The sequence below is a fragment of the Pleurodeles waltl genome, chromosome 5 (assembly GCF_031143425.1).
Source record: "Pleurodeles waltl isolate 20211129_DDA chromosome 5, aPleWal1.hap1.20221129, whole genome shotgun sequence".
NCBI lineage: Eukaryota > Metazoa > Chordata > Amphibia > Caudata > Salamandridae > Pleurodeles > Pleurodeles waltl.
In genome coordinates, this window is record NC_090444.1 from 383909447 (window position 1) to 383937135 (window position 27689).

The 27689-nt window shown below is 46.9% G+C and overlaps 1 protein-coding gene across 2 annotated transcripts in view; it reads right to left on the bottom strand.

The window, feature by feature from the left end:
• LAMP5 (lysosomal associated membrane protein family member 5) overlaps window positions 1-25491 on the bottom strand; it is a 177047-nt gene extending 151556 nt beyond the window's left edge. For both annotated transcript variants that reach the window (XM_069234137.1, XM_069234138.1), the window contains exons 1-2: window positions 24527-25491; window positions 24066-24235 (exon numbers count right to left, since the gene is read on the bottom strand). In XM_069234137.1, the coding sequence (XP_069090238.1) occupies window positions 24066-24235; window positions 24527-24602 (246 nt within the window). In that variant the 5' untranslated portion in view covers window positions 24603-25491. The remainder of the gene's footprint in view (window positions 1-24065; window positions 24236-24526) is intronic.
• Window positions 25492-27689: the final 2198 nt, after the last annotated feature.

Here is a 27689-nt window from a genome sequence, read left to right on the forward strand (position 1 = left end):
TTTAGGACCTGTAATTCAGCTCTAGCCCACGTTAATGTATCATTCTCCCAGACAGTCAGTAAAGGACAACCCGCAGCTTTCCAGCCCCTCGAGATTAGTCTCTTATATAGTGCCAGGGTGAGGTCCAAAAAGCGCCCCTTCACTTTTCCACGGAGTGCCGTTGGTCCAAGGCCCAGCAAGCACATCTCGGGGCTGGGTCTTAACTCAACCTCAAGCAATTCAGTTAAGGTAGTCAACATTTCTGTTGGACTTTTGCTTATGCAGGGTCATCCCCAGACTTTTTTGCCTCCTGCCTCCTATATTTTTCTCCTATGTTGCTGTTGGCTTTTCAACTCTGAGCACTTTACCACTGCTAATCAGTGCTAAAGTGCATATGCTCTCCTGTTTAAATTGTATGTAAGTGGTTCATCCATGATTGGCATATTTGAATTACTAGTAAGTCCCTAGTAATGTGCACTAGAGGTGCCAGGGCCTGTAAATCAAATGCTACTAGTGGGCCTGCAGCACTGGTGGTGCCACCCACATAAGTAGCTCTGTAATCATGTCTCAGACCTGCCCCTGCAGTGTCTGTATGTGTATTTTTACACTGTAAATTCGACTTGGCAAGTGTACCCACTTGCCAGGCCTAAACCTTCCCTTTCCTTACATGTAAGGCACCCCTAAGGTATGCCCTAGGTAGCCCCAAGGGCGGGGTGCAGTGTATGGATAAGGTAGGACATATAGTAATGTGGTTTATATGTCCTGACAGTGAAATACTGCCAATTTCGTTTTCACTGTTGCAAGGTCTGTCTCTCTCTCATAGGATAATATGGGGGCTACCTTTAAATATGATTAAAGTGTAGATTCCCCTAGAGAGTAAATGGACAGGTGGAGTTTGGGATCCCTGAACTCACAATTTGAAAATACATCTTTTAGTAAAGTTGATTTTGAGATTGTGCGTTTGAAAATGCCACTTTTAGAAAGTGAGCATTTTCTTGCTTAAACCATTCTGTGACTCTGCCTTGTTTGTGGATTCCCTGTCTGGGTCCGTTTGACAGTTGGGTTGTTTTTCACCTCACACCAGACAGTGACACAAAGGGAGCTGGGGTGTGATCTGCATTTCCTGATTAGCCATCTCTGCTAGGAGGGAGGGGTGGAGTGGTCACTCTCATCTGAAAGGACTGTGCCTGCCTCTGACAATGCTGTCTCCAGCCCCCTGGTGTGTGTCTGAGGCCTTGCCTGGGCAAGGCAGGATTTCACAAGAAGGTGTGAGTCCCCTTTGAAGAAAGGTGACTTCAAAGACTAAAATGGGTATAAGAAGGGCACCCAAACTTACAAACTTGAGAAACACTTCTGGAATCAAGGGGAACCTCTGCCTGGAGAAGAGCTGATCGCTGAGGAACAAGTGCTGCCCTGCCTGTGACTGTGCTTTGTGGAGCTTTCCTGCAGTGCTGCTTCTGCCAGAGTAAGAGGGCAAAGACTGGACTTTGTGTGCCTTCCATCTTGAAGAAGAAATCTCCAAGGGCTTGATGTAGAGCTTGCCTCCTGTTGTTGAAGTCTCAGGGATAGCAAAGACTTCTTCCTGCCAGCACCTGGAGTCTCTGGAGAGACCCCTACTCTGCTCTGTGGTGCCCTTCCAGTTCCTGGGACCCTGAAAGGAGAGGCTGGCAGCCTAAGGACAAAAATACACGCACCGAGCACCGTGCGGAGAAAAGATCGACGCGAATCCGATCGCGGCTGAGAAAACGACGCGACGCCGGCTCCGCAGCTGAGAAACGACGCCGCTGGAAACGCGACCGGAGAATCGACGCCCGGAGCAGGAGAAACGACGCGCAGCATCGCTGACGAAGGCTGAGAGATCGCAACCAGCGCCGCGGGACTTCGGACCGTCGCGTGGCTGGCTTTTTCGACGCGCCTCGCCGAGCCGAGCTGTTTTCGACGCATATACCCGTGCAGGGTTATTTTCGACGCACATCGCCCGTGCGGGGTTATTTTTGCCGCAAACCAGGTACATTTTCACGCTAGCAGCGCTAGTGTGGTGTTACAACTACCTAAAGACTCTTTTTATTTTAAACCTTTAAAAAATCATAACTTGACTTGTGTATGTTGGATTTTTGTCGTTTTGGTCTTGTTTTGTCTAGATAAATATTTCCTATTTTTCTAAACTGGTGTTGTGTCATTTTGTAGTGTTTTCATTAAGTTACTGTGTGTGTTGGTACAAATACTTTACGCCCAGCACTCTGAGGTTAAGCCTACTGCTCTGCCAAGCTACCAAGGGGGTAAGCAGGGGTTAGCTGAGGGTGATTCTCTTTTATCCTAACTAGAGTGAGGGTCCTTGCTTGAACAGGGGGTAACCTGACTGTCAACCAAAGACCCCATTTCTAACATTGGTGACCAGCGGTCGGGATTGGACTTGTATTTGTACTTGACATACAGTAATTAAGTGTACACTACTGTTTTGAGTTCAGACCACTACGTGACCACATACTACTTGTCTTGTGATTCTGCTTTTTGTTCTCTGATGTCCTCCTGGAAGTATTGCTAATATTTTTGGACTTTGTTTTTTGGTTGTGAAGCCTTTGCAGAATGGAAGTCAATTTCTGGCACCTATTTATGTATAAAAAGTGGCAGCTTAAAGCATTCTGCATGGAAAGGGGACTGGCTGTGAACAAGAAATCCAGAAGGGAGGATCTTGAGTCAGCCCTGTTTCAGTATGAATTGAAACGTTGTCAGGCAACACCACCAAATGACTCTGAGGAGGAGGACTACTCCGAAGAGGAGGGCAGTGGCCCTGAGGAGGGAACAGAAAGAGATGATTGGCTCCTAGCTCGAATCCGGAGTCTGGAAGAGCTAGATGCAGAGCTTGAGAGGGCTGAGGAGCAGAGAGCCTTAGTCCTGGAAAAAGAAAGGATTGCAGCTCAAGAGCTGAGCTGTGAAGAGCTGAAGCTGGAGGCCATGAGGGCTGAATCCAGTTCAGATGGTGGCAGCAAGAATCTTGTATCCAGTACTGCTGAAGAAGTGCACATGCCCAGAGAGGTGGTGCCCTACTTGAAGGAGGGAATTAACACACGCCAGGAGGTTCAGGGGTATGAGGTAGCTCCAGTGATGCACAGGGTCTCTGAGGTGGATTGGGGAACTGGCATGGGGAGTCATATTCCTACTGGTGGGAGGGACACTCTACTGACTCTAGGTGAGAGTGACAGGGAGAGGGGTTCCCCCCAAGTAGAAGTCCTGGTTATGGAGTGTGAAGACATCCCAGAAGAGTGTGGGTTGAGTGTCAGGGACAGTCAGGTACTGTCTCACCAGTCTCAGGAGGGTGATGTGGGGTGCTTTTTCAAAGCAGAGTCACTGGATGGTTGGGTGAAGGGTACTTTGGTTAATTCATGTGAGGGGCTGAGTGATGTAATTGCTGGAGAGCATATGTCTAGTCCTTATTTTCCAGAGCTATGCCAACCCCAGGTGGAGTGTGAGTTCTCTGACCCCAGGGAGCTTACAATGGAGGCAGACTTCTGGGTGAGTACCAGAGAGTCTGAAGAGGCATTTGGGGGTGCTCCTGAGAGGAGTGGTCTAGGTAGTTCCCAACCAGGTGAGGTAGGGAAGGATTGTAGTGTCCCAGGTAGGTCCCAGTGTAGTGGGATGGGTGAGGGACCCCATGTCCAGTCTCAGAGGAGAGGGAATGGGGATGGGTTGAGGCCCAAGGTGCCCGAGATCCGGTCCCAGGTCCTGGAGGGTTCCCTGCGGGAACACCAGGAGGGGAGCCTAGCCTGTACCATAGGGCCATCTGTTGAGGGAGACCCCACAGTGTCAGGAGAACTTGGGGGGGCCGCTGTAGCCAGCGTCCCACCAGTTCTGGTGTCTGGCAGTACCACTCCTAGTGAGGGGGTGCAGAAGTCCAGACAGAGGGTTGAGAGGGGGTTGCGGACCCCAGTGGAGAACCTGGAGGGTCAGGGGTCAGCTCTGAGAGCAGAGCCCCCCATGAATGACCTTGGTGAGACCATTTCTGGGTTGGGGGGAATCCAGACTCTGTCAGATGGGCAGAGGTCAGGAGACCTGCGCCAGCCAGACTCTTGTGTGGCCCTTCGGGACAGTGTGTCCCTTGAGGGGGGTAAGTGTGCCCCCCTGGAAGTCCTGGTGTGCCAGGCAATGGTTCAACCGCAGGGTGGTGACTCTGGGTTGAATGATCAGGTTCAGGGGGTAAACTCTGACCTGATGGGGGGTAAGTGTGCTCCCAAGGAAGTCCTGGTGTGCCAGGCAGTGGTTCAACCGCAGGGTGGTGACCCTGGGTTGGATGACCAGGTTCAGAGGGTAAACTCTGACCTGGTAGGGGGTAGGTATGCCCCCCAAGAAGTCCTGGTTTGCCAGGCAGTGATCCAGTCTGTGGGTACAGGCCCTGGATTGGGAGGCCAGGTTAAGGGTGTCCCCCCTGACCTGGAGGAAGGGGCTACTGCTAACAGTGCCCCTACCATGTTGTCTTCTGGGGGGGCCACTCCTAGTTGGGTGGTTCAGGACCCCAGAAGAGAGGGCAGGGGGAGGGAAGCCTCGCCCCTGGCCCTGGTCCAACCTGAAGGTACAGACCCCAGGTTGGAGGATCAGTTGCAGGTTAACATCCCTGCACTGATGGAAGAATTGTGCAGGACTGCTTCTACAAGCACCCTGACAGTTTTTGACTCTGGGGGTGCCGCTTCTGCAGGAAGGGTACAGAGCCCCAGAGGGGAGGACCAGGGTCAGGTTGTCATCCCTGACCTGGTGGAAGAGAGAGTGGTCAAAGGGTGCCAGGCACCTGGGGCTACCACCCCCCACTCTCCACAGTCACAGTGGTTAGAGAGGCCTGAGGTCGGGCTCTCATCCCTGACAGTTGTCTGGGGCCACTGTGGCTTGCTGTCCTGGTGGACAGAGTTGCCCCTGGGGGGGGGAGGACGAGAGTCACACCCCGGGGGTGGAGTGGGCAACACCACTGTGTTGGCCCTGGTGATACTATCTGCCCATTGCAATACATCTGTGAGCAAAGTAAAGTTAGGTGTTGCACAGCTGGTGTCTGTAGATGTGGAGAAGGGTTCCCCATGGGTTAGCTTAGTGGGCCCTGAGAGTATGGACAGAGGGATCCAACTGGAGTCAGGAAGGCGTAGAACTGGAACATGCCCCTGCTGTTGTGGGCCTGGGTCCCTGTTCTATCGCCCCAATCAGGGAAGTACATCAAGGTATTGATTGTTCTCCCCTGGCTTTAGGCTGGTAGGGGGTCGTGTTGGACTTTTGCTTATGCAGGGTCATCCCCAGACTTTTTTACCTCCTGCCTCCTATATTTTTCTCCTATGTTGCTGTTGGCTTTTCAACTCTGAGCACTTTACCACTGCTAATCAGTGCTAAAGTGCATATGCTCTCCTGTTTAAATTGTATGTAAGTGGTTCATCCATGATTGGCATATTTGAATTACTAGTAAGTCCCTAGTAATGTGCACTAGAGGTGCCAGGGCCTGTAAATCAAATGCTACTAGTGGGCCTGCAGCACTGGTGGTGCCACCCACATAAGTAGCTCTGTAATCATGTCTCAGACCTGCCCCTGCAGTGTCTGTATGTGTATTTTTACACTGTAAATTCGACTTGGCAAGTGTACCCACTTGCCAGGCCTAAACCTTCCCTTTCCTTACATGTAAGGCACCCCTAAGGTATGCCCTAGGTAGCCCCAAGGGCGGGGTGCAGTGTATGGATAAGGTAGGACATATAGTAATGTGGTTTATATGTCCTGACAGTGAAATACTGCCAATTTCGTTTTCACTGTTGCAAGGTCTGTCTCTCTCTCATAGGATAATATGGGGGCTACCTTTAAATATGATTAAAGTGTAGATTCCCCTAGAGAGTAAATGGACAGGTGGAGTTTGGGATCCCTGAACTCACAATTTGAAAATACATCTTTTAGTAAAGTTGATTTTGAGATTGTGCGTTTGAAAATGCCACTTTTAGAAAGTGAGCATTTTCTTGCTTAAACCATTCTGTGACTCTGCCTTGTTTGTGGATTCCCTGTCTGGGTCCGTTTGACAGTTGGGTTGTTTTTCACCTCACACCAGACAGTGACACAAAGGGAGCTGGGGTGTGATCTGCATTTCCTGATTAGCCATCTCTGCTAGGAGGGAGGGGTGGAGTGGTCACTCTCATCTGAAAGGACTGTGCCTGCCTCTGACAATGCTGTCTCCAGCCCCCTGGTGTGTGTCTGAGGCCTTGCCTGGGCAAGGCAGGATTTCACAAGAAGGTGTGAGTCCCCTTTGAAGAAAGGTGACTTCAAAGACTAAAATGGGTATAAGAAGGGCACCCAAACTTACAAACTTGAGAAACACTTCTGGAATCAAGGGGAACCTCTGCCTGGAGAAGAGCTGATCGCTGAGGAACAAGTGCTGCCCTGCCTGTGACTGTGCTTTGTGGAGCTTTCCTGCAGTGCTGCTTCTGCCAGAGTAAGAGGGCAAAGACTGGACTTTGTGTGCCTTCCATCTTGAAGAAGAAATCTCCAAGGGCTTGATGTAGAGCTTGCCTCCTGTTGTTGAAGTCTCAGGGATAGCAAAGACTTCTTCCTGCCAGCACCTGGAGTCTCTGGAGAGACCCCTACTCTGCTCTGTGGTGCCCTTCCAGTTCCTGGGACCCTGAAAGGAGAGGCTGGCAGCCTAAGGACAAAAATACACGCACCGAGCACCGTGCGGAGAAAAGATCGACGCGAATCCGATCGCGGCTGAGAAAACGACGCGACGCCGGCTCCGCAGCTGAGAAACGACGCCGCTGGAAACGCGACCGGAGAATCGACGCCCGGAGCAGGAGAAACGACGCGCAGCATCGCTGACGAAGGCTGAGAGATCGCAACCAGCGCCGCGGGACTTCGGACCGTCGCGTGGCTGGCTTTTTCGACGCGCCTCGCCGAGCCGAGCTGTTTTCGACGCATATACCCGTGCAGGGTTATTTTCGACGCACACCGCCCGTGCGGGGTTATTTTTGCCGCAAACCAGGTACATTTTCACGCTAGCAGCGCTAGTGTGGTGTTACAACTACCTAAAGACTCTTTTTATTTTAAACCTTTAAAAAATCATAACTTGACTTGTGTATGTTGGATTTTTGTCGTTTTGGTCTTGTTTTGTCTAGATAAATATTTCCTATTTTTCTAAACTGGTGTTGTGTCATTTTGTAGTGTTTTCATTAAGTTACTGTGTGTGTTGGTACAAATACTTTACGCCCAGCACTCTGAGGTTAAGCCTACTGCTCTGCCAAGCTACCAAGGGGGTAAGCAGGGGTTAGCTGAGGGTGATTCTCTTTTATCCTAACTAGAGTGAGGGTCCTTGCTTGAACTGGGGGTAACCTGACTGTCAACCAAAGACCCCATTTCTAACAATTTCCTTCCAGCCAGTCTGGATCACCGGGCAAGTCCAAACCATGTGGTCGAAATTCGCCCCACCCCCCCCGCACCTCGGGCAGGTCGCTGGAGATCCACCGTATATACGGAACAGCCTGTGGGGTGTGAGGTATGTTCTATGCAGGTAATTATATTGAAGGTACCTTAAGCGTGTATTACGGGACACCATCCGGGTGTAAGCCAGTATCTTTTTCCACTCTGAGTCTGTGAGTTCTCGACCAACCGTGCCCTCCCAGCCTCCTCTCAGTGAACGTAGGGGGTCTAAAGCTGCCTCAACCTGGGACCGATATATCTTGGTGATGAGACGTGTTTCCTCACCTAATGTCATCAGTGAGTGCAAGACCCCGTGTGTGTCAGGTTCCGCATTTGCCGTGTCCCAGTGAGCCCTAAGGGTATGTACCAGTCTCCCGTACAGTAGAAACTGTCCACCGGGAACACCCTCTTCCATCAAGTCAACAAATCCCCTCAGGACTCCCTCTTTGAAAAGTCCTCCCACTACTTCTATTCCCGCTGCTAGCCAATGACTGAGTCCCATACTTCCCGGCCCCCTCCCCCTGGGTTCTATAGCAAGTACTGCCAGCGGCAGAGCTGGAGAATACGGGTGACCAACTCCTACTCTTTTCGTGCATCTTTTCCAACATCCTATTGCCACTTTTATCATTATGTTGTTCCCAGGGAGAGTTATCTTCCTGTTTGCCATGTTTGCCGCAATCCACGCCGTATCAATCACTCCCTGGGCCGTATATAAATCCAATTGGCCCCGACCCGTAAGCCACCCGGCTATCCACTGCAATTGGGATGCAAGGTAATATGCCTCAAAGTCAGGTGCCCCCAGGCCTCCCGCTTGGGGAGGCCTGCAGATGGTCACGAGAGTGGTACGTCTTCGCCCACTATCCCAAATTAGTTCTCTAAGCAATGTGTTCAGATCACGGAACCATGCCCGGGGTATTAGCAGCGGTAAATTGGCAAAGTAATAGAGCAGTCGGGGGAGCATGATCATTTTGGATAGCGCCACTCTAGCCATCACTGACAATTTTAAAGAGCGCCAGAATGTTACTGATGATCTCAGCGAACGAAGCACTCCACCTAGGTTACCCTCTCTTAGGTCAGCCATACCATGGTAGATCTGGATCCCCAAGTATCTAAATGTACGCGGAGCCCATTTCAGGTCCACCGGGCACGCTATGGGGCGACCATATCCAGACGTCAGGGGGAACACATATGTTTTATTACGGTTAAGTCTTAATCCTGATACTAAACCAAATTCCTCAAGTACGTTCAGGGCCCAGGGGAGTCCACTCGCCCCGTCTCTAAGGTATATCAAAATGTCGTCTGCATATAGCGAGATAATGTGATCCCCTGGTCCCCACCGAATCCCTCTGCCCGCTCCTTCACCTCGCACCCACGCCGCTAAGGGTTCCATCGCCAACGCGAACAACAATGGGGACAGGGGGCATCCCTGTCTAGTTCCCCGATGCACTGGGTAAGCAGCTGAGACCGTCCTACCCGTCTTGACCCTTGCCAATGGGGACGAATATAACAGGTCCACCCAGGCAACCCAGCCACCACCCAGGCCCATTTTTAACATTGTCGCCCTCAAGTAATCCCATCTGATCGAGTCGAAGGCCTTTTCAAAGTCCACAGCTAGCAAAGTCCCGGCTGGTGGCTTCGCCTCATCAGGCATATGCATTATAGAGAAAATCCGCCTAAGATTCAAGGAGGTGCTGCGACCAGGAATAAAACCATTCTGGTCAGGGTGCACCAGGGTCGGCATAAGGGGCAGTAACCGATTAGCTAGTATCTTACTCAAGATCTTAAAGTCGCTATTTAGCATTGATAGTGGTCTAAATTCTGTTACCGATGGATCACTAATGTTTGTTTTTGGGAGCGGCACAACCAATGCTTCACGGAGCGTGGAAGGGAGCACCCCATTCTTTACCGCCTCCATATACATTTCCTTCAGTCTGGGAGTTAATAAGGATTTATACTTTTTATAAAAATCCATCGGAAGACCATCTGTGCCCGGGGTCTTCCCAGGAGCCAGCTGCGTGATTGCTTCGTTTATCTCTTCTGCAGTCACTGGACCCCCCAGGCCGGCCCCGTCCTCCGGGCTCAAAGCCGGCAGAGACATCCGAGTTAGGAAACCATCAAGGATCCCCACCTCCAAGTCTGTGGGCTTCCTATACAAGTACGTATAATAATCTTTGAATGCGTCGTTAATGGATTCTGGACTAATTCTGCGTGTCCCACCCCTGTCCAATACACTTGCAATAGGACCACTATCACCATTCGGGCGCACTAGCCATGCCAAAAGTCTACCGGATCTCCCCTCCTCTGATTGCATGGATACCAAGTATCTTTGCACACTGTGGCATCGAAGACGCTCTTCTATTCGGGAGTGCTCCCTACGCGCACTCTCGTACTCTTCATCCGCTTGTCTTGTGGGGCCCTGTCTCAACTCCCCCTCGTGGATGACCTTCTCCAGTGCGTTTAATTCTCTCTCAAGTGTACGTTTTATCCCCACTGACTGTCCCAGACAATGACCCCGCGTCCCCACCCTGAGTGTCTCCCACTCTATGCCTCTGGAGGAAGTGGATCCCCGGTTATCCTCTATGTGTTCCTCTAAGTAGCTTTGTACCCCCTCCCTGTACGCTTGGTCCTCCAAGGCCGACGGAAGCATTCTCCATGCCGGTATAGGAGGTCTGTCCCGAGATACATTCAATGTCATCAATAGAGGATTATGATCAGATATTGTGCGGGCAAGGTACTCCGCGTGGGTCATATTTCGGGCCAGCCCTGCTGTGCAAACTATTCTGTCGATTCTAGTATGTACCTGGTGGAGGCCCGAGTAAAACGAATAATCCCTGGCAACAGGGTGTTGTAGCCGCCAAGCATCCACCAGTCCCCAGGCGTCCAGCCACTCTGCTAGTTTTTTTGCTGCTTTAATTGATGTTGCTCCCTGCAGTGGGGGGTTAGACCTATCTAGGTCGATATCAAGCACTGCGTTAAAGTCTCCTCCTATTAGTACTTCCCCCGTGCATTGACGAGTGAGATGCCCAGACAGGCCCGTCATGAATAATGCTTGTTCCTGGTTGGGGGCGTATATACAACTCAGGATCAACTGGAGCCCCTGTAGTTTCCCTTCTAGAATGACAAATCTTCCCTCCCTGTCTATGTTGGAGGAATCTAGCACAAATGGAACTCCCGCTCTAATCCAAATTAGGGTTCCTCTTGCGTAAGCTGAATATTCTGTGGCAAATACCTGACCCCTCCATCTCCTCCGTAATTTCTCCCCCTCTCCGGGCGCGAGGTGAGTCTCCTGTAGCATAGCTATATGCACCCCTCTTCTTTTTAAAAAGGAAAGAATTCTATGTCGCTTACTCGGAGTGCCCATCCCCCTAACGTTCCAGGTCATAGTGTTGTAGCCCCCCATCGTATTCTTAGAACCCGTTGTACATGGAGTCTACGCGCCCCCGGCCCCGGCCAAGCCCCCCAGAAGCTTGCACCTTCATTATGATCAGCCCACATCGCACATATAGCCGGTATAACTAATAACAAAAAAACCCAACTCCCCTTCCCCAGGGCGCCTCCAAAACTGTAGGCTGCCCAGTAAGTCCTACAACACTGCAGATCACACAAACACATCAAGTCAATACTCGCCGGTCAGGGTTGACAGGCGAGAAACAGGTCCGGGGGGGCGGCCAGGTCCGGAGGGGCCACCGTACTTCTTATCTTGACTCGCCTTTCAGCGCCGGTGCGGGTTCTGTTTAGATCAGTTCATCAGCCGTTTGTGGGGTTACCTCCGGCGCACTAGTCGATCCCCCAGAGCCCTCGGGCGAGGACACCACTATGTCTTCTGATTCCTCTTCAGAGACCGCCGGCGGAGACGATTCCACTCCCATCTTGGCTGCCGCTTTTAGGGCTTCTCTCTTTCCAGTCTCCCTTTGTGCCTGCGTGGGTGCTAGCCGTCGGCCGCCCCCCGGCCTTCTCCCTCTCAGGGCCCGCCGGGACCCCCCCCCACCGCGGCCCCCCGGCGCAGGCCGCGCCGGGCCCGACCCCGAGCTCTCAAGCCACTCCCATGCCTCCTCCGGAGTCTGGAGTAAAGTGGTTTTCCCCTCCACAATCACTCGTAGTCTTGCTGGATAGAGCAATGAGTACTGTATCCCTTCTTCTCGTAAAGTTCTTTTAACGGCCAGGAAGGAGGCACGCTTGTTTTGGACCTCCAAGGTGAAGTCAGGGAACAGTGTTGCTTCGCCATTGGCCACTTTAAACAGACCCAATTCCCTGGCTTTCTGCAGGAGGATGTCTCTGTCACTATAGTGCAGGAGTTTAGCAATTACAGCCCGGGGCGGTCTGCCAGGGGCAAGCGGTCTAGCCGGCACCCGGTGTGCACGTTCCAATGAATAAAAGGGGGTCAGGCATCCTGGTGCCACAACCGTACTTAGCCATTTCTCCAGAAACTCCACCATGTTAGTCCCCTCGACCCCCTCAGGGAGACCCACCACGCGAATATTGTTTCTCCTGTTTCTGCCCTCTGCGTCCTCAGCTCGCCGTTCGAGCTTCGCCACTCTGTCTGCCAGAGAGGTCACCTCCGCTGATACTTCTGCTTGTTTTGGAACAACTTCCTCTAGTGTTGCTTCTGCCTCCTTTACTCTGTCGGCCAATTTGTGGTGGTCGGCTCTCAATAGCCCAACCTCTATCGCCACCTGATTAATGTCACGCTGTAGAGTGGATTTGGTGTCCTCAATGGCACCCAGTATCTTGTCCAGGGTGTCCTGAACCTTGGTTTGTGACTGGCTCTGTGTGGTCAGCTCGTTGTCCGCCATTGGTATCAGTGTCATGGGTTCCATGGCTTTGTTCTTGTGTCTGCCCTTGGAGGGCATTGGATATGCAGAGGAGGGCGTCTCAGCGAGGCCGGCGAGCTGCGCAGGTAATTATGCTGCCTGCTGTTGGCCTGCTCGTTCACCCAATCTGTTGCCGTCAAGATCTCAGGTTCTGGTCGCTCTAGGAGGAGTCTCAGCCACCAAGCCAGTCATCTCCAGCTCGTTGGGCCACAGTAAGCAGGTGCGCCCAGGATCCTCGATGTCGCCGTGTAGCTCGCCTCCGCCGAGCGTCCCCACCAGCGGCGCAGTCGGTAACAAGGTGGTTTGGATCGGGTCGGGGGTGGCGCCTCCCCCAAGACCGCGCCGCCCTGCACGGGAGGGGCAGCCGCGGCAGGCCCCCAAGGCCGCGCCGTCTCCAGCAGCCAGGAGGGACCCCAACCCCGGGCAACAATGGTGCGCAGTCTCAAATTTCGGATGATAACAGCAATCAGCACGGGGCGGACCCTCGCCGCCACACCCCGCGACGGGCGATCAGGGTCCAACTTGAACCGTCCTAGGCACAGGGGGCCCCCCCGCCACCATACAGGGGGCACCCGGGCAACGGCAGTCGTACGGCCCCCAGGGGGCACAGGAGAAGCGGGCTCCCTATCAGTCCTCCTCGGGGCGCCTCTTGTCCCCTTGTCTCCTCACCGTCCGTGCCCCCGCAGCCGGGAAGCACCAGGCCCCGTCTCCCGGGTGGGAGGCCAATTTCACTCCGTCCGGCGTCCCCACTCGGCACTCCGATCTGCCCCTCACACCTCGGGGCGGGCCCGCGCACAGCCTCCGCGCCCGGCGCGGCACGCCGCACGTCCCAGGACCGCGGCCGCAGCCCGCCAGCAGGCCCCCGGGCACGATCCCCGCCGGGCCACACGAATCCGCAGGGGGCCACCCCCGGGGCAACGGCCCCTCGCCAGTGGCCCCACCCGCAATCGCCGCTCACCTCCTCCTTCGCTCCGAGCCAGCGGCACCTCAATTCAGCGCGGGGCGGCCCCGCCCGTCAGCTAGGCCGCAGCCGCTCCGCAGCCCCGATCGGCCCCGGGAACCCAGGCGCTCACCCCGGGGGCCAAGCCGCGCCGCCACCGTCTCCCCACGTCTTCAGCAGTCGTTCCGCTCCACTTTGAGCGCGACACTGCCCGCCCCAGCGCGTCTAGGCATACGTTTGAAGTCGGCCCCTCCGGAGCCGAGCGGTTAAGTGTGCGCCATGCTCAGCTCCGTGGCCACGCCCCCACCAGTGCAAACCACTTGTGCATACTTGGTACTATTTTGACATGTGGCTATGTGGTGGGACATGTTGGATATACATTTATGCCTCTCACATCTGTGAATGTGTCTCATGTTGACTCACATGGCTTGAATTATGCAGTACCATGTAAGTCTGCTGAAGTTATAGAGTGGGCCTTGCGGTGCTGCGACCTATGCCTGCAACTGAATAATGGTAATGATTGACAATACACCTAGGTATTTCTGATTGGTATATGGGGCACTTGGAAGCATGGTGTGTCAATACATATTATCCTTTTTGGGCCTATTATTATTACTTTATGAGGCAGGTACTAATAAACACAAACTGTTTAGGTCACAACATATTTTAAGAGAATCTATCCTCAACCCCTGGCACAATCAGAAACTGAGACCCCACAGAAAAGTGTGTTACTTCAAATAGTGACAAACAATTTTAAATTTAAAAACATATTACAATAGATTTCTCAAACAGATATAAAATAATCAAATAAAATATTATACAAAATTACACCAAAGCATTTAAAATCAAATAAAGATATAGATTTTAAAGTTGTAAAGCAAAAAGCAAAAAAGAAGCAGCAAAGTGTCAATTGAAAGTCACAATTTGCAGTTGGTTGATACTTATGCATGACTTTAAGCCAATCAAAATGGATCAGAGATCGGGTTAGTGTTTATCTTCTGGTTTACTAGATTTTCAGAAGCTTCAAGATCTCCAGTGGGAGAGGGCAAGAAGATGAAGCTTGCAGAGGACCCTCTAAGCTTATTGATGCCATCAGGTTGGGCATCATAATCTACAGGCCTTACAAAGTATGATTTTACAGCTGTCAAGTTCACTTTGCTGCTTGGGTAGATTTGTCACCTCGATCTGTCCATGGATCTTCCTTTGAACGTAGGCCCTTATTTAGAGTATGGCAGGCAGTATTCCCTTCTGCCAAGTTAGTGTAGGGATTTAACAATGTAAGGATGTACTCCGCTTCTTGGCAGATTATAACCATATTTAGAGAGCTCCAGCAGGCAGGAAGGCATCTTGAAGTGCATTTCCGGTATTTGGGTGCCATTCGTGAGTCAGGAATCCTTAGATCTTCTTTTGTACAGCTTTCAGGCAGTGTCTTCTTTCTTCAAAAGTTCTCTTCCCGGGTACAGGAATGTTCTTAGGAGGTGGGGTGAGGACTCAGACAAATATGGCCAACAAGTAAGTAATTGGAGAATCCCCTACACCCTATCCTGGTACATTTCTAGCAGAAGCCTCCCCAAAACATTTCTCAGTTTACTACCAATGACTCCAGAGTGCCTCATTCAAAATGGCACTAGGTTTCATGCAGATACAGGAGTATTGCCCTCCTTCTAGCCACTCATCTCTGGAGATGAGGTTTTCAGCCAGTGCTAAAACAGGTTTCCCTCCTGCTGTGGGCACTGGCAGAAAGTCTAGAGGCACCTTGTTTAAGAATGGTTTGAATTCCTGTCAACCTGACTTGGGATTTCCACTTCAAAGGGAGACCTAGGAATGTTGCCCTTTGTGATGCAAACTGTTCCATTCTCCCCCTCAAACGGCTAATCCCTGCAGAGTGATCACTGTTAACACGACCCGACCTTCCTGCTGTCAGAGGGAAAGCCTTTGTCGTCCACAAGGAGAGTCATTAACAGCTAACCAAGGATGTGTATTTAGCCTCTGGAGCAGTGCTGTTAGGCACACTTACTAGTTTATTCCAATAACGTTTTCCAAACATCTATGTGCCTCATTGAGTTAGATTTTTAAAATTAAATTGAAAATAACTTTGATTGACTGTTCTAATATTTTCCATGGCCATGATGCAAAAAGTGGCTTTTATTAATTTCTCTGTTGGACCATGGAAAATGGAACTTTGCCTACACACTGACAAACAGCTTCTGTAAGTTTTCACTGTGGAGGCATAGTTTTCTCAATGTCTAGTAGGCTCTGCTTTTATATGTTAAGTACCTAACAGTATGGGCTTCCAAGGTAGACTTTTGGGGGCACGTAAAAGTAATTTTTTCAACATTGCAAAGTCACTTTCCCTTGTCTAGTGTGAGTGCTGAAATTATTACTAATAAATATTTCATGTAATTTGTATTTTGAATCTGCAAAGAAAATGAATTAACAAATAATGTGCAACTTGCAAATGTGCCCACTTGAATGGCCGCTACCTACTATGTAATGTTTTATTAAAAGCATATTAGTGTTTATTCAGAACTTATATGAATATGCAATTTGCAGTAGTATGTTATACTTACGATTAAATGCTATGTATTTGCTTAAATTAACTGTAGGCCTCAAGTTAGTAATGCACTGCCTAATATAAAAAATGCAATGCCAGAATAAAATATGCTTGCTGAATAATAAAGATGTATTGTGCTAACTGAAGGTTGACCAAATCATAGTAGTAGCAAATGTTTTTCTCGTGAAGAAATGTGTGTACAAACTTGAATGTTCTAAACTCTTACAAATGTTAACTCGAAGCGTTTGAGCAAGCGATGTTCCTGGGAACTAACAATGGATGTACTGACAGAAGCAAGGAAGGATGTTAAAATTGCTTCTTGCTGAGTCAAACGATGTGCACAAACGAAGAGGAGCCAATCATCAATGTGTTAAAGAATGTTTAGTTATATCTTAGATATGAAATAACAATTTTATTGGACTAATGACTATCGCATGATTATTTGACCAATGACAATGTGGAACAATTTTAACTTAACCGCACTGCACTAAGAGTTCTCGACACTCAGCAGAGATCCACTCCACTTCTTACTTCACTTCTCTCATACTCCATGCGTAAATGCTGGTGCTTACTGTAGCGCCTTTGCTGCCTATTCTAGATATTTTTTTCTAATGGTTCGGAGAGCTTAGAGTCCCCGATTCTGAACTATTACCCCTTTCTTTTGCCATTGTTGATGCTGCTTAAACTGATGTCCACCTGACGAAGATTATCCCAGCTTGCTGATCCGTAAAGGAAAGGTATATACAATTGCTAAATGTCTGTCTTTATTGTTGATTTGTCTTTTGTTTCTAGGTACCAACTGCTGCTTTTTGGTAGAGCCATAGTTAGATGTTTTCAAAATTTATGTAGACTAAAATCTTTTGCATGTAGCCCCATCATGCTGATGCTAATCTGATGTTAGAGAGATCTCCACTCAACTAAATTGCTATTTGATGTTACTCAATTGCTGAATTCGAATGTATGTTATTTCCATTGCTCAATTACTCTTATTGTTCATTTGTACTTTGGCTTTGGAAGGATTAGTTATTAACGCATTAGTTACGTTGAGATTCTTTAATAGATTCGGTCAACCAGTGTTGTTTTTATACTTATATCATGGGGTTTTGAGACTAATTTATGTGATACTAGTATTGTTAATCTAGGGAAATAAATATTCTAACTAATTCTAAAGGCGTGGTTATTCGTGGCCTAATGGGTCATGGTGAGTGAAAGTTACTGACTCCAAAGATTTTAGATTGTTTGTTTGATGATATTTATGATATGTACAGCCATAGGGTGTGAACATCTTAAATGAGTCAAAAGGTCCATCGACCCATGAATGCGTCCCCTTATCAATTAACATAAAGAAACCAATAAACTCAGACGCGCTCGCACAAGTGACACTGTGGTGCTTTGAAAGTGCAGTCCAGCCATGGCACAGTGGTGCTCCTTGGAGTAATGTAAGTACATACTGCAACCCATGTACGGCATTTAACTTCATGCCATTTCATTGGTGCAATATATGTTCCATCTCATAATTGCCTTACTGGAGAAGTAAATAAATGAGTTGGGTGTATTCAATGTAAAATAAACTTGTAATAGGGACAGGGTACACAAATTGTGGCACTAAATTGCAATCATAATACCAGCATCATACCATCAAAGGTGAATAATCCAAGGTGACCTTGCAGAAAAGACTACGGCTGTCATTTACAAGAATCTGACGCATCGTCTCAGATGCTTCAGATTTGTTGCGCTACCCTGCGACCCGCCCCCCAACGATGCCATGGATGCACTGTATTTCCAATACAGAGCTACATGGCGCACGTTTTCACAGATGCTTCAGAATTTCTGAGCGTCTATGGAGCTAAACTGATGCATTGGTGGAGTAGCATTAAAAAAATGACGCTACCCCAGCAATGTGAGGAAGGCTTCCATGGGGAAAAGCCCTGTGTCAGTTTGATGCCTGTTCTGAGCAGGCGTTAAAATTCTGACGCAGTGAAACTGTAGAACGACACCGTGAAATTTGTAAATTTCACTGTGTCAGTTCTGTGTAGCTTTTCCTGAGGGAACGAATACCTTGCATACATTATACCTGGTGCAGGTATAATGTGACGCAAGGCTTTAGAAACTGACACATTGGGCCCAATGCTTCAGTTTGTAAATGTGGAGCAGTGTAAACCACTGCTAACACCACCGTTGCATAGAAAAAATGATGCAACAGTGTCGCAAAGGCCTTGTAAATGAGGCACTAGCTGCCTAAAGGGCAACGCGCTACAAGCAGTTTAAGTGACACTAGTGAGATAACTTGTGGGTTATGCAGAGGTCCTGCAAAACTTCAGAGAGTAGAGGTCATGGTTTGGTGAAAACACCTTTAACCACCATAATGTGAACTCAACTTTCTGAAAGTAGTAGTATGTGCCAGGAATATTTTTACACATCTGGTGTGATGGCATTTTGTTACGATGATAATATGTTCTGTTGTATTTTGTGCTTCTTTGTTTTGTTCTGTAATTAATGTGATTATGTTCTGTTTTGATGTGTTTTGCTAAATATGTTTCTAATGTTGTTAGATTGCTTTACGTACTATGTACTGCTATATTCTATTGTATACTTTAGATATATGAACAAATGCTGCTACATTTTCAGCCAACAGCAGTACATGCATTTAAAGTTCCAGTGAAAAACAAGCATTCTCCACTGCCTCCAGTAGTAAGAAAGCGCTAATCCAGCTATTGCTCTTCAACTATTGCAGACACCAGCCAGGTCAAAAACGTGTCCAACATCGTACCTAAAATTAGCACTTGAGATGCGCACTTTATATGTTACGGTCCTGTATTTATAACCCTGTGAATGTATAAATAATTTGCATTTCTAATCAACACTAAGATGCCATGAAAGCTAAATTGAGCACAGAGGGTATATATAATACAGTATATATAATTGAGTTTATGTGCGTGAAAATTCACAATGACAACATGTCTTTTCAAACAGTGGCAGTGCCATCCCCTGAATAAATACCCACACTCCTCTACAGGTCGAGCTTCTGCCTAACTGGTGTACTCAAATGGGTTTTCTTGCTTCACGTATTTCGCCATAGAGATGACCCACTCCAACAAAAAAAAACTGAGGAAACACTTTATCTCCAGTATTACCTATGTCATGTGAAAAAACATAATGGCAGAAATAAAATAAAAAAACTACAATTAAAAAAAGTCTAACAAATAAATGCTGTCACTAAATGACCCAAATGCAAAGTAATCTAAAAATATCTGTAAGGTGTCTGCAATATTAAGATACTGTTTGACAAATAGAATAATTAAAACCCAGTGGGCTTCATGTTTACTTCAGGTCAAAGTCCTTATACCAGGTTCCCATTTCTACAGGGGTTTAAGATCTATACCAGTACATTGAATGCATCAAACACACAAAAAAACAAAAAATGCATTTCTGTTGCGACAAACCTTTCAACCATTAACAGGAAGTCCACAGTAATCAACAATAACTGGTGGGCTGTAAACATAAGTAAAAAAAGCATTTTGTAAGTAGTCTTAACCACTGACAATCTCTCTAGATAGCACTCCAACCCAATTGTTTTTCATCCACTGTGCCACTCTACACAGAGGCCTGCAAATTAGTACTGACCCTGCTTCTCGTGGGAACAATCCATTCTGAAGTGCCAAATGAGGCCCCTCCCTAAGAGAACACAAGTCGACCCTGACCATTTTAAGCCTTATGTCCAAGAATATGCTCAGACGTTGTTCGCTCGTTCGTTCTGGCACAGGATCCAAGCAATGCCCCACTTGACAATGTCTAACAAGGGCACAACTGGCCTGGGCTTGCTTCTGTTCTCTTCTGGAAAGAGCCGTGTCTGGCAGCTCAGATAGACTCTCAAAAGGGTCTCGCCAGGCAGTAGGGGATGGACTAAACCCCATGAGGAGCAGGGTTTGCGTTAGGCTGATCTCTATCTTGCGTGGCACAATCAGCAAAAAACATGGTTTTGAACACTACCCAAAGCAATTGCCAGTGGTTTGGACAATTTGCAAAGATTTCTCTCATCGCGTTTTGTGTTTCTAGTGTAATGCTCCGTATATACTGCTTGCATAAAGCCTAGGCATCCTGTTAATTCTATGTTTTTTTTTCAATTAGTTTATTCTTTTTTTAGACAAAGATCGAACATACAGGAAAGGTGTGATGCTTATCATTATACTTTTATTGAATTTCAATCATTTAATTGCATTTTCACAACCCTATCATTGTTTAACTACTTGTTTTATTAACTGTTATCCGCACATTCTACGTTTAAGACGCCGATTTATGAGTAATACTATAAAATCGCGGTCTAGTGTGTCTTTATCAATGTACTCCATCGTGCTTTCCTACCTACATTTTTAATACAACTTTCTGAAACATCTTGATTTTTTAACAAAATGTGTGCCACGTGATGTGGTCACACGATATCTGTAAAAGAAAAGGGGGTACTGAGGGGCAGTGGTTTATTTCATGATCGACTACGGGCATCATGTAAATTTACATACTGGATCTGTCACCACTCCAAGGCCTAGATATTTTAAAACCAATTGGATTCTCGTTGTCTCACCGCACAGCAATGGCCGCTGTGACCTTTTGTGCTACCATTACATGCTGTAGAATTCTACAGTATGACGGGCCATAACCTGCCCATGCATTATATCACTTCTAATTTTAAATCGGTTCCCACTTAAAAAAAAGAAGTGATATTCATCAAGAACTTGGAGCGAAAATAATATTGCTTAACCTAAAAATGTTATCGTTTTGAAATGCTAATGTTACAGCATATTGCAACACCTCCTCGGTGTTGGAATTTACAAGGATGGCACTGCACATCAATAGCGTGATAGATTTTCATTGGCAGGACATTGCTAGTATGCACGGTGCAATCGGAGATCCTTGCCTCTATGCGTGTGATGCTACATGTGAAGTACATTGTAAAATCCACCACCTATACTGTATGCATATCTGACCAAATGTAGAGAACACAGTGTAACTAAAATGTCATTGAAACAGATACACCTGTTTGTGTGATGAAATCCCTAAAGATAGTCCTCGATTTATGGCCCCACTACACAATATGTATTACATTTGAAGATATTTGTAGTCATTTCAAACACACAACCATGCACCCACACACACACCATGTACTCATCCAAAACACAGATTATTTTTGGGTGAATTTACCTAATCGTTCTGTGTTACAGGTCCACACAACTGTGCCTCATTACAGAACTGTATATCACATTACAATGGCCCCTAAACCTATATGAGGTAATCAAATAATAAATGTATTTATACAAAGATATAAACTTTTTTTATACAGTAAACAAAAATGGCGGTGCAGTGGATGTCGGTGAAAAACGTGCTTGGTGCTCTCTCAGAAGAGATACACAAATTTGACAAAGGCGGTCAAAGTGCGTATCTACAAACAAGAACAGCATGGCCCGTTTATTATAATCAATGTAGATTTAGTCCTCATTTAAAGGCAACGTTTCAGTTCCAAAACCAATCCCAGCATCATTTCCAGGACCATGGGGATATAACTGAGCTCGATATGGTGAATATCGCTAGGTTGGTGACAGAGCTCTAAGAGGATGTGTGCAGCAATTGTGTACACGGTTTTTGTAGGAATTCAGTGGGCGAAGGTCTGAAGCCAAGGGTCATTCTCTGTCAGCCACAGCGTGTACGGGGAAGCCCCTGCTGCGCCTGACTACAATGGCGGGGCAAGCTATGTCCGATGGAGAGTCATTCGAGCGTGTTCAAAATGTGAACAGAAGGCCTAGGAGAGAGGTAAGTAACAGGGTGAGCATTGTCAATTCCTAGGCTGGAAAGGTGTTTGTGAGGCTAGGACAACGAACCAACGTAGTGTGCACACTACATTACAAAAGCCGGGCTTCGGGTGTAACTTGCTGTAGGGCAAAGTGGAATGGAGGACTGTTTAGTCTAGTGTAAGGTATTTAATGTGTATGAGATGTACACCATGTGGACAGCCGTAAGACTTTATGGGCAATATTACGAATTTATTGTTGGTAAAAATCGGTGCAATCACCCATTTTGTAACTGGATCAACACCGAGCGCGCACCAAAGCTGGTTCTCTAGAAAATACTAGCATATTATAATTTAATCTAATAATTTAACTTAACCTTTTCAGTTTCCTCTCCCACAGAAAGTTAAAATGAGTATGTGTTTTCAGTCATGGTACCATTGGTGGTGTTTGACTGCAAATTTCAGTATGACCACTACAATTCTCCAAGGAACCATTTTATGACAAGCGACCACCTACCAGATTTGAGTTGAAAATCTTTACCCAGTTAGACTTTGATGCAGTGAAAACATACCAGAATAGCTCTCTGTCGGGGCAATATTTCTATGTGAACATGCAGCACATTTTTTTTTAATTAAAACAAAAAGTTTGACGGATTTGTGCATACTATATCCCTCAAGTAAGCCCACACAATCAACAAAGAAAAAATCAATTTATAGCATAAAAACCTATCTTTCATAAAAGATAAGAAAACACTGCATGGTTTATCACAGAAATCTCAATCTAGGTTTCATAAACCCAACGGCTTCAGTGTTGGGTTGAGTTGCACAAAGCTGAAGGACTATTTTTTACTATCAAGTGATACATTACGCATATGATGATGATATGACTCTTGTATTTCTTTCTTTTCCAAATTTAGCCTCCTTTACTCAATTATGTATGTCTCACAAAATGTTTACAACACACAGACACACAACAGAGTTTGATTAAATCCCCACAGAGCTCTGTGAAATATGTTGCTTTGTGATTTTATTTCCTTCTAGACCTTATTTTCAGGCCTATACTATAACAATGTATCGTCTAGGATGACTAAGTAAGAGAGACTGCGCCTGATGTAAACACCTACCATTACTTCCAAGATGCAGAGACTTGTGTGGGCTGTGTTGCCCTTCCCTCAAAAATGGTAGTAAGTAGCATATTGCTTCCAGCTGATTTGGATATATGGGTTATGCCAGTGGTTCCCAACCTGTGGTCCGGGGACCCCCGGGGGTCGGCAAAGCCTTCTAAGGGGGTCCGCGAGAGCCTAGAAAATTAAAAAATATTACCAAATATTGACAAATTAGGTCCCCAGCTTCCAGTAATGACTCAGGCGGGGGTCCCCGGTTTCCCATGATGATTCAGTGGGGGTCCCTGGGTTCCATTAATGTTAAAGTGGGGGTCCACAGAAATCAAAAGGTTGGGAACCACTGGGTTATGCCATACTGTCTTTTGATGTGTAAAAGTTTTAACGATAGGCATTTAACCAAGCACAAGAAGCTAAATCCATGCAGTGAGAATGAGTCTAGTCAAAAAGGCATTTTGAGTATGGGACCAGTTGTTCTTTAAGGATAGCTTTAGTTAGCATGTACTATCGTAATAACATTCAATTTGACTTTTTGTCTGCATAGAAAAATGTGTAGCTGCAGGTTCCTTAGTATTTCAAATAAGATGTATAGGACAATATTTACTTTCATTGCTATCACACACACACACCCAAACGCGTTGAACAAACAATTGATAGGCATGTGATTGTATTTATTCATACATTTTATAAATAGATGGAGCGGTCTGTACGTTCATGACTGCTAGAAAGCAAGAGTGTGATGGTATATATGTTTTCCTTTATGTATTTATAAAACATGGACACCCAGGGTAGGTGCATACCATGCAAATTATCGTGCACTGAATTTGTTTTGATGCATGTAGGTGAAAACAACTTACGGTATACATACGTCTTACTCCATGTATGTTTGACATATTGTAAGTTGAAAGGACCCTGTATGTAGTATCCGTAGTCCAAGTTAAGTGCAATGTTTAAACAAGATACGTTACCTGGATAATTTATAACAGTATGATATACAAAAGTATAAAATATGAATGTGTATACACACACACATATCAGCACACATATGAAAATACACGAATGTTATACTGGAGTATACCTATCCACAATCCCGCATACACTAAGGATGATCTACATGCAACTATTATTTCACGGGATTTGAAAATTGTTCACTTATGGGATATTAAATTACAACATTATTTTTCAATGTCGTTGGTAAAGTGCAAAATGCGTTGTTTAAATGTTACAATAAAATGAATAAAGTCATATGACCGTCAGTTTCTTCTAATAAAAACGGCACTGCACACTGTAAATGACTGCAGTCTGACCTGAGCACTCGGCGCGCCAGTGCTCTGCGGCATTCGTGCTTTAACTGTCTTTGTTGCATGCATCTCTTTACATTTAAAATTGACCTACAGCTAAATGAGTTAGCATTGGAATAGTATCAAGTATGTTAGCAACTAATGTTGAAATGATTGCTTACATCAACGTAATTGCTTGCCGACACGTCATAGGGCACAACAAACTTTGCTGCAAACTCTGCCAGGAGACAGGTTGTCCCATTTTCACGAACAACGAATATGTCCTTTTCGGGATCTCGAGAGAGCCCAGAGAGATTTTCAACTTCTTGCTCTGCCAAAATCTGAGTCACATCTGTAGAGCAATAACGGCAGGCGTGTTAGACATCGAAAGTTGTATCCACGACGTTACATTATCTTCAGACTATCGGTTCTTTTTTAAGGGGTGTAGGGTAGGGAGGGCTGGAGAGGTATCGTTAGCAGAATAAAGAAAACGTTTAGTTGCATAATAAAATATTACTTCGCTTTAATGTCTTTTTGATATTTAAGTATAATCGTGCATAGACACGGCAGTATCGGCAATGTATACACATCTTAACAGTTTGACTTAAAAAAAAAAACGTGTAAAAGAGCAGCGGTTACTCACTGAAAATATACAATAACGCGTTGAGTCCCAGGAAACCGATCATCGTTCTCTTTCTGCATTCCACGTTTTCGCCCATACTTTGATTCTGGCTGAATAAGTTAAAGATAAATTGCTGAACCCCTTCAGTAAGCAGCAGCCCCAGCAGGTAATTCCGAAAGAGCTACGAACAGGCTCGGATGGGAGGTGACAATGAGCACCGTCAAGATCCGTTTAAATCTCTGAGCGTCCGTCAGCTTAGCCAGGAAAGGAGGAAGCGCCGGGAATGTCACCAGGGATCACTCCAATGTGGGAGGAACAGGGGTGCTGACCTCGGCTCCTTTATCGGCGCCGAGCGCTGTCCGAAGTGCTGAAACCTCGCGGGCGCAGACCAGATGGGGTGCGCTAGGAGCTATCCGACGTGCTCGCTGCGCCTCTAGTAAGAAAGGCGCGCGACGCCTCCGTGCCGTGCCCTCGCCTACTTAAAAGAGGGGGCGACACCGGCAGCTGCCCAAGGGACTACTGCATCTATTAGGAGAGGCGGCCGGGATAAAAAAACTAACGGCAACATATACCGTGCGGAGGAAACCATGTACAATGTGATATACCTGTGCGGTTATGGTAACTTAATCTGCATATTTTCTGTCAAACGTGAAATAATTTTAGCGAAGCTCAAAACTGAAAGACTGGAACGAGCGGGCTCCCCATTAAAGGTCGAGTCCTAGAAGCAGCGCTGCGAGCGCACGACTACAGGATCCACAGCGCTTATCCACGGGCATCTAGGAAATCTCTGCAGATGTTTGCTGGGGGAGCCCTCCACTCCGGTAGTGACGATGCCTTGAGTGTGCTGAACCATGCGAAGTTGTTGTCACGCCTCCCTCCCCCACTATCATCCCACACGAAAAGCTGCATGGGCAAGTCGTGCAACCAACCAGGGGCACGTCTTTCACCTTACCGGGCGTACCCCATCGAATTACAAAACGAGCAATGTAAAAGAGAACAATGTTCGAACCCTTTAACGTATATTCTGATTGTAAAGAACTGAAGCATTGAAGCTAAAAGCGACAATGAACGTAGTCGGGTCTGATAGCTCAGTGTATACTGCGTTCTCATCAGGAATCTTCGCTTGACTCACTGCTTACAGTTTGGAATCCAAGTGATCCAACCTTGACTTTCATCCTTCTAAGGTCTATAAACTGACCACTATTGACTTCGGTAACAAAAAACGTCTAGGATACCAAGATACCCGAAAGGAGGAGCAATGCTGTTTACAGACGGCAGATGCGTATTGTTTATAAAACTATGCCCCAATAATGGTAATCGACATTGCCCTAGAGTGGTGTATGCTTTTGATATACCAAAGGGTCGCGGATGAAGGTCACAAATGTAGACAATACCCATACCACAGAAAGGCATTTTGGAATGTATGTAGCGCATAGCTAGATGGCAGGCAACGGAATGCTGTAGAGGCCAGGGGCAAGTCAGCATGGTGCACTGCGGGAGCAGAAGGCTTTTTCCCTTTTATTGGGCTTGAGGTGAAGTGTATACCTTCCCTTTCCATTGTATGTACTACATATCTATGTACGTGTAACGGTATTTGCAGGTACAATATATAATGGGGTATCTGCAAATAATGGCTTTGAAATACTGCAGAACAACATTTTCAAAACCACAATCACAATATATATGACCATAGGATAGCCTTTATACGTGTTTATTTTGTTCCGTTATACATTAAGCATACTTATCCTACAACACTTCATGGAGACATTCACTTACACCATCACTCATCGGTATAATTTACAGATCATGATTCACAGATGCGCTATATTTCTAACCATTTACGGATTCAAAACGATTGGGAAGTGTACAATCAACTAATCTAATCATTCAGAAAGTAGTGTACACATAAGGAATAACCGATTATTATGGTCTTAAGTGTGTTCCCCTTCACCTGAACCTTTGAAGGGTGAACATTCACAAATATGAGCAGGGCACCGGTCCTCCTCATTTTATATATATGTTGTTAGTTGTCTCCTTATAATTAATTTTATTTCCCAGTCCGGCACCCCTGCTGGGGAGCCTAGCCGTCGTGCCAGTAGCGGCTGGGCTTCAGCCAGGATGTTGGTTCTCCTCTCCATGTTGTGACCTTTGTGCTCAAGGTGAGCGTTCTAGTCTTGTAGGCCATGCCTCTCTCTAAATGGCAGCCTACTTCGCAGGCGATAATGCGCGTCTGTACTGGATATAACATGTGCTTTTCGTCCTTATCCTTGCCATGTTAGTATCATTGGCCTTACAGTCTCCACTAAAAAATTCTTCAATTTTCTTTCCTTCACAGTCTTTCGCAGGTGACTGGCTCCACCCCGTATTTCTCTCAGCTGGCTTACAATGGTTAGCAATCAGAGGCTGCTTTTATTTATCTTATCGTTTTTATTTTTCTCATTACTATTTGAATTCATTTTAATTTCCTTGTATAGCACTGTCACTAGGGGAGCCTAGTGGTCGGGCCAGGACTGGCTGACTTCAGTCAGGCATTTAGTGTTTGCCTCCATTTTGTGATCTTCATAATTGAAATGAGTGTTCTAAACTTCCAGGCCATGTCTCCTACTTACACAGAGGCCTCTTTGGTGAGTGATAATGAGTGTCTACGCTGGCGGTATACCGCAAATAAGGGTTGCGGCTGTGATGCCACAGCAGAGAAAATAAAATAGTCCTGGGGTTGCTCCTCGTGCTTCATCCCACCACACGTAACTGCTTGATGTCATTTGTTTCCCAACACTGTTCAGCACCTTAACTGCAAGGCCCACCGCACGCCACCCAACAACTGGTGACGAGGAGGTTGTCGACCCCGCACCCTTGTGCTGTGGCCTCCTGTTCAGACAGGTTTCTTTTCTCTCCTGCCCGTCGGCCACTGAGCGTATCCCGTTGCTCCGCTGGACCTGAGTGTGGCCCTTCTTCCCGCTTAGCTCATGGCGGTGTTTCACCTTGCTGCTCCTGAGCACCTGCACGCGGCTGTGCATGTGCAAGTCTTCTACTCTTCACGACGAGAGGAGAGTGTCTCGCCACTCCTGGCAGGGTGTCTGTGATAGCGCGTCCAGTCCTTATAAATTACTTATACTTGGACACGCTGGAGGTCGGTGAATCTTTTGACCGGGTTGAGCTCTCCTCATCCAAAGAATTGTCGGAT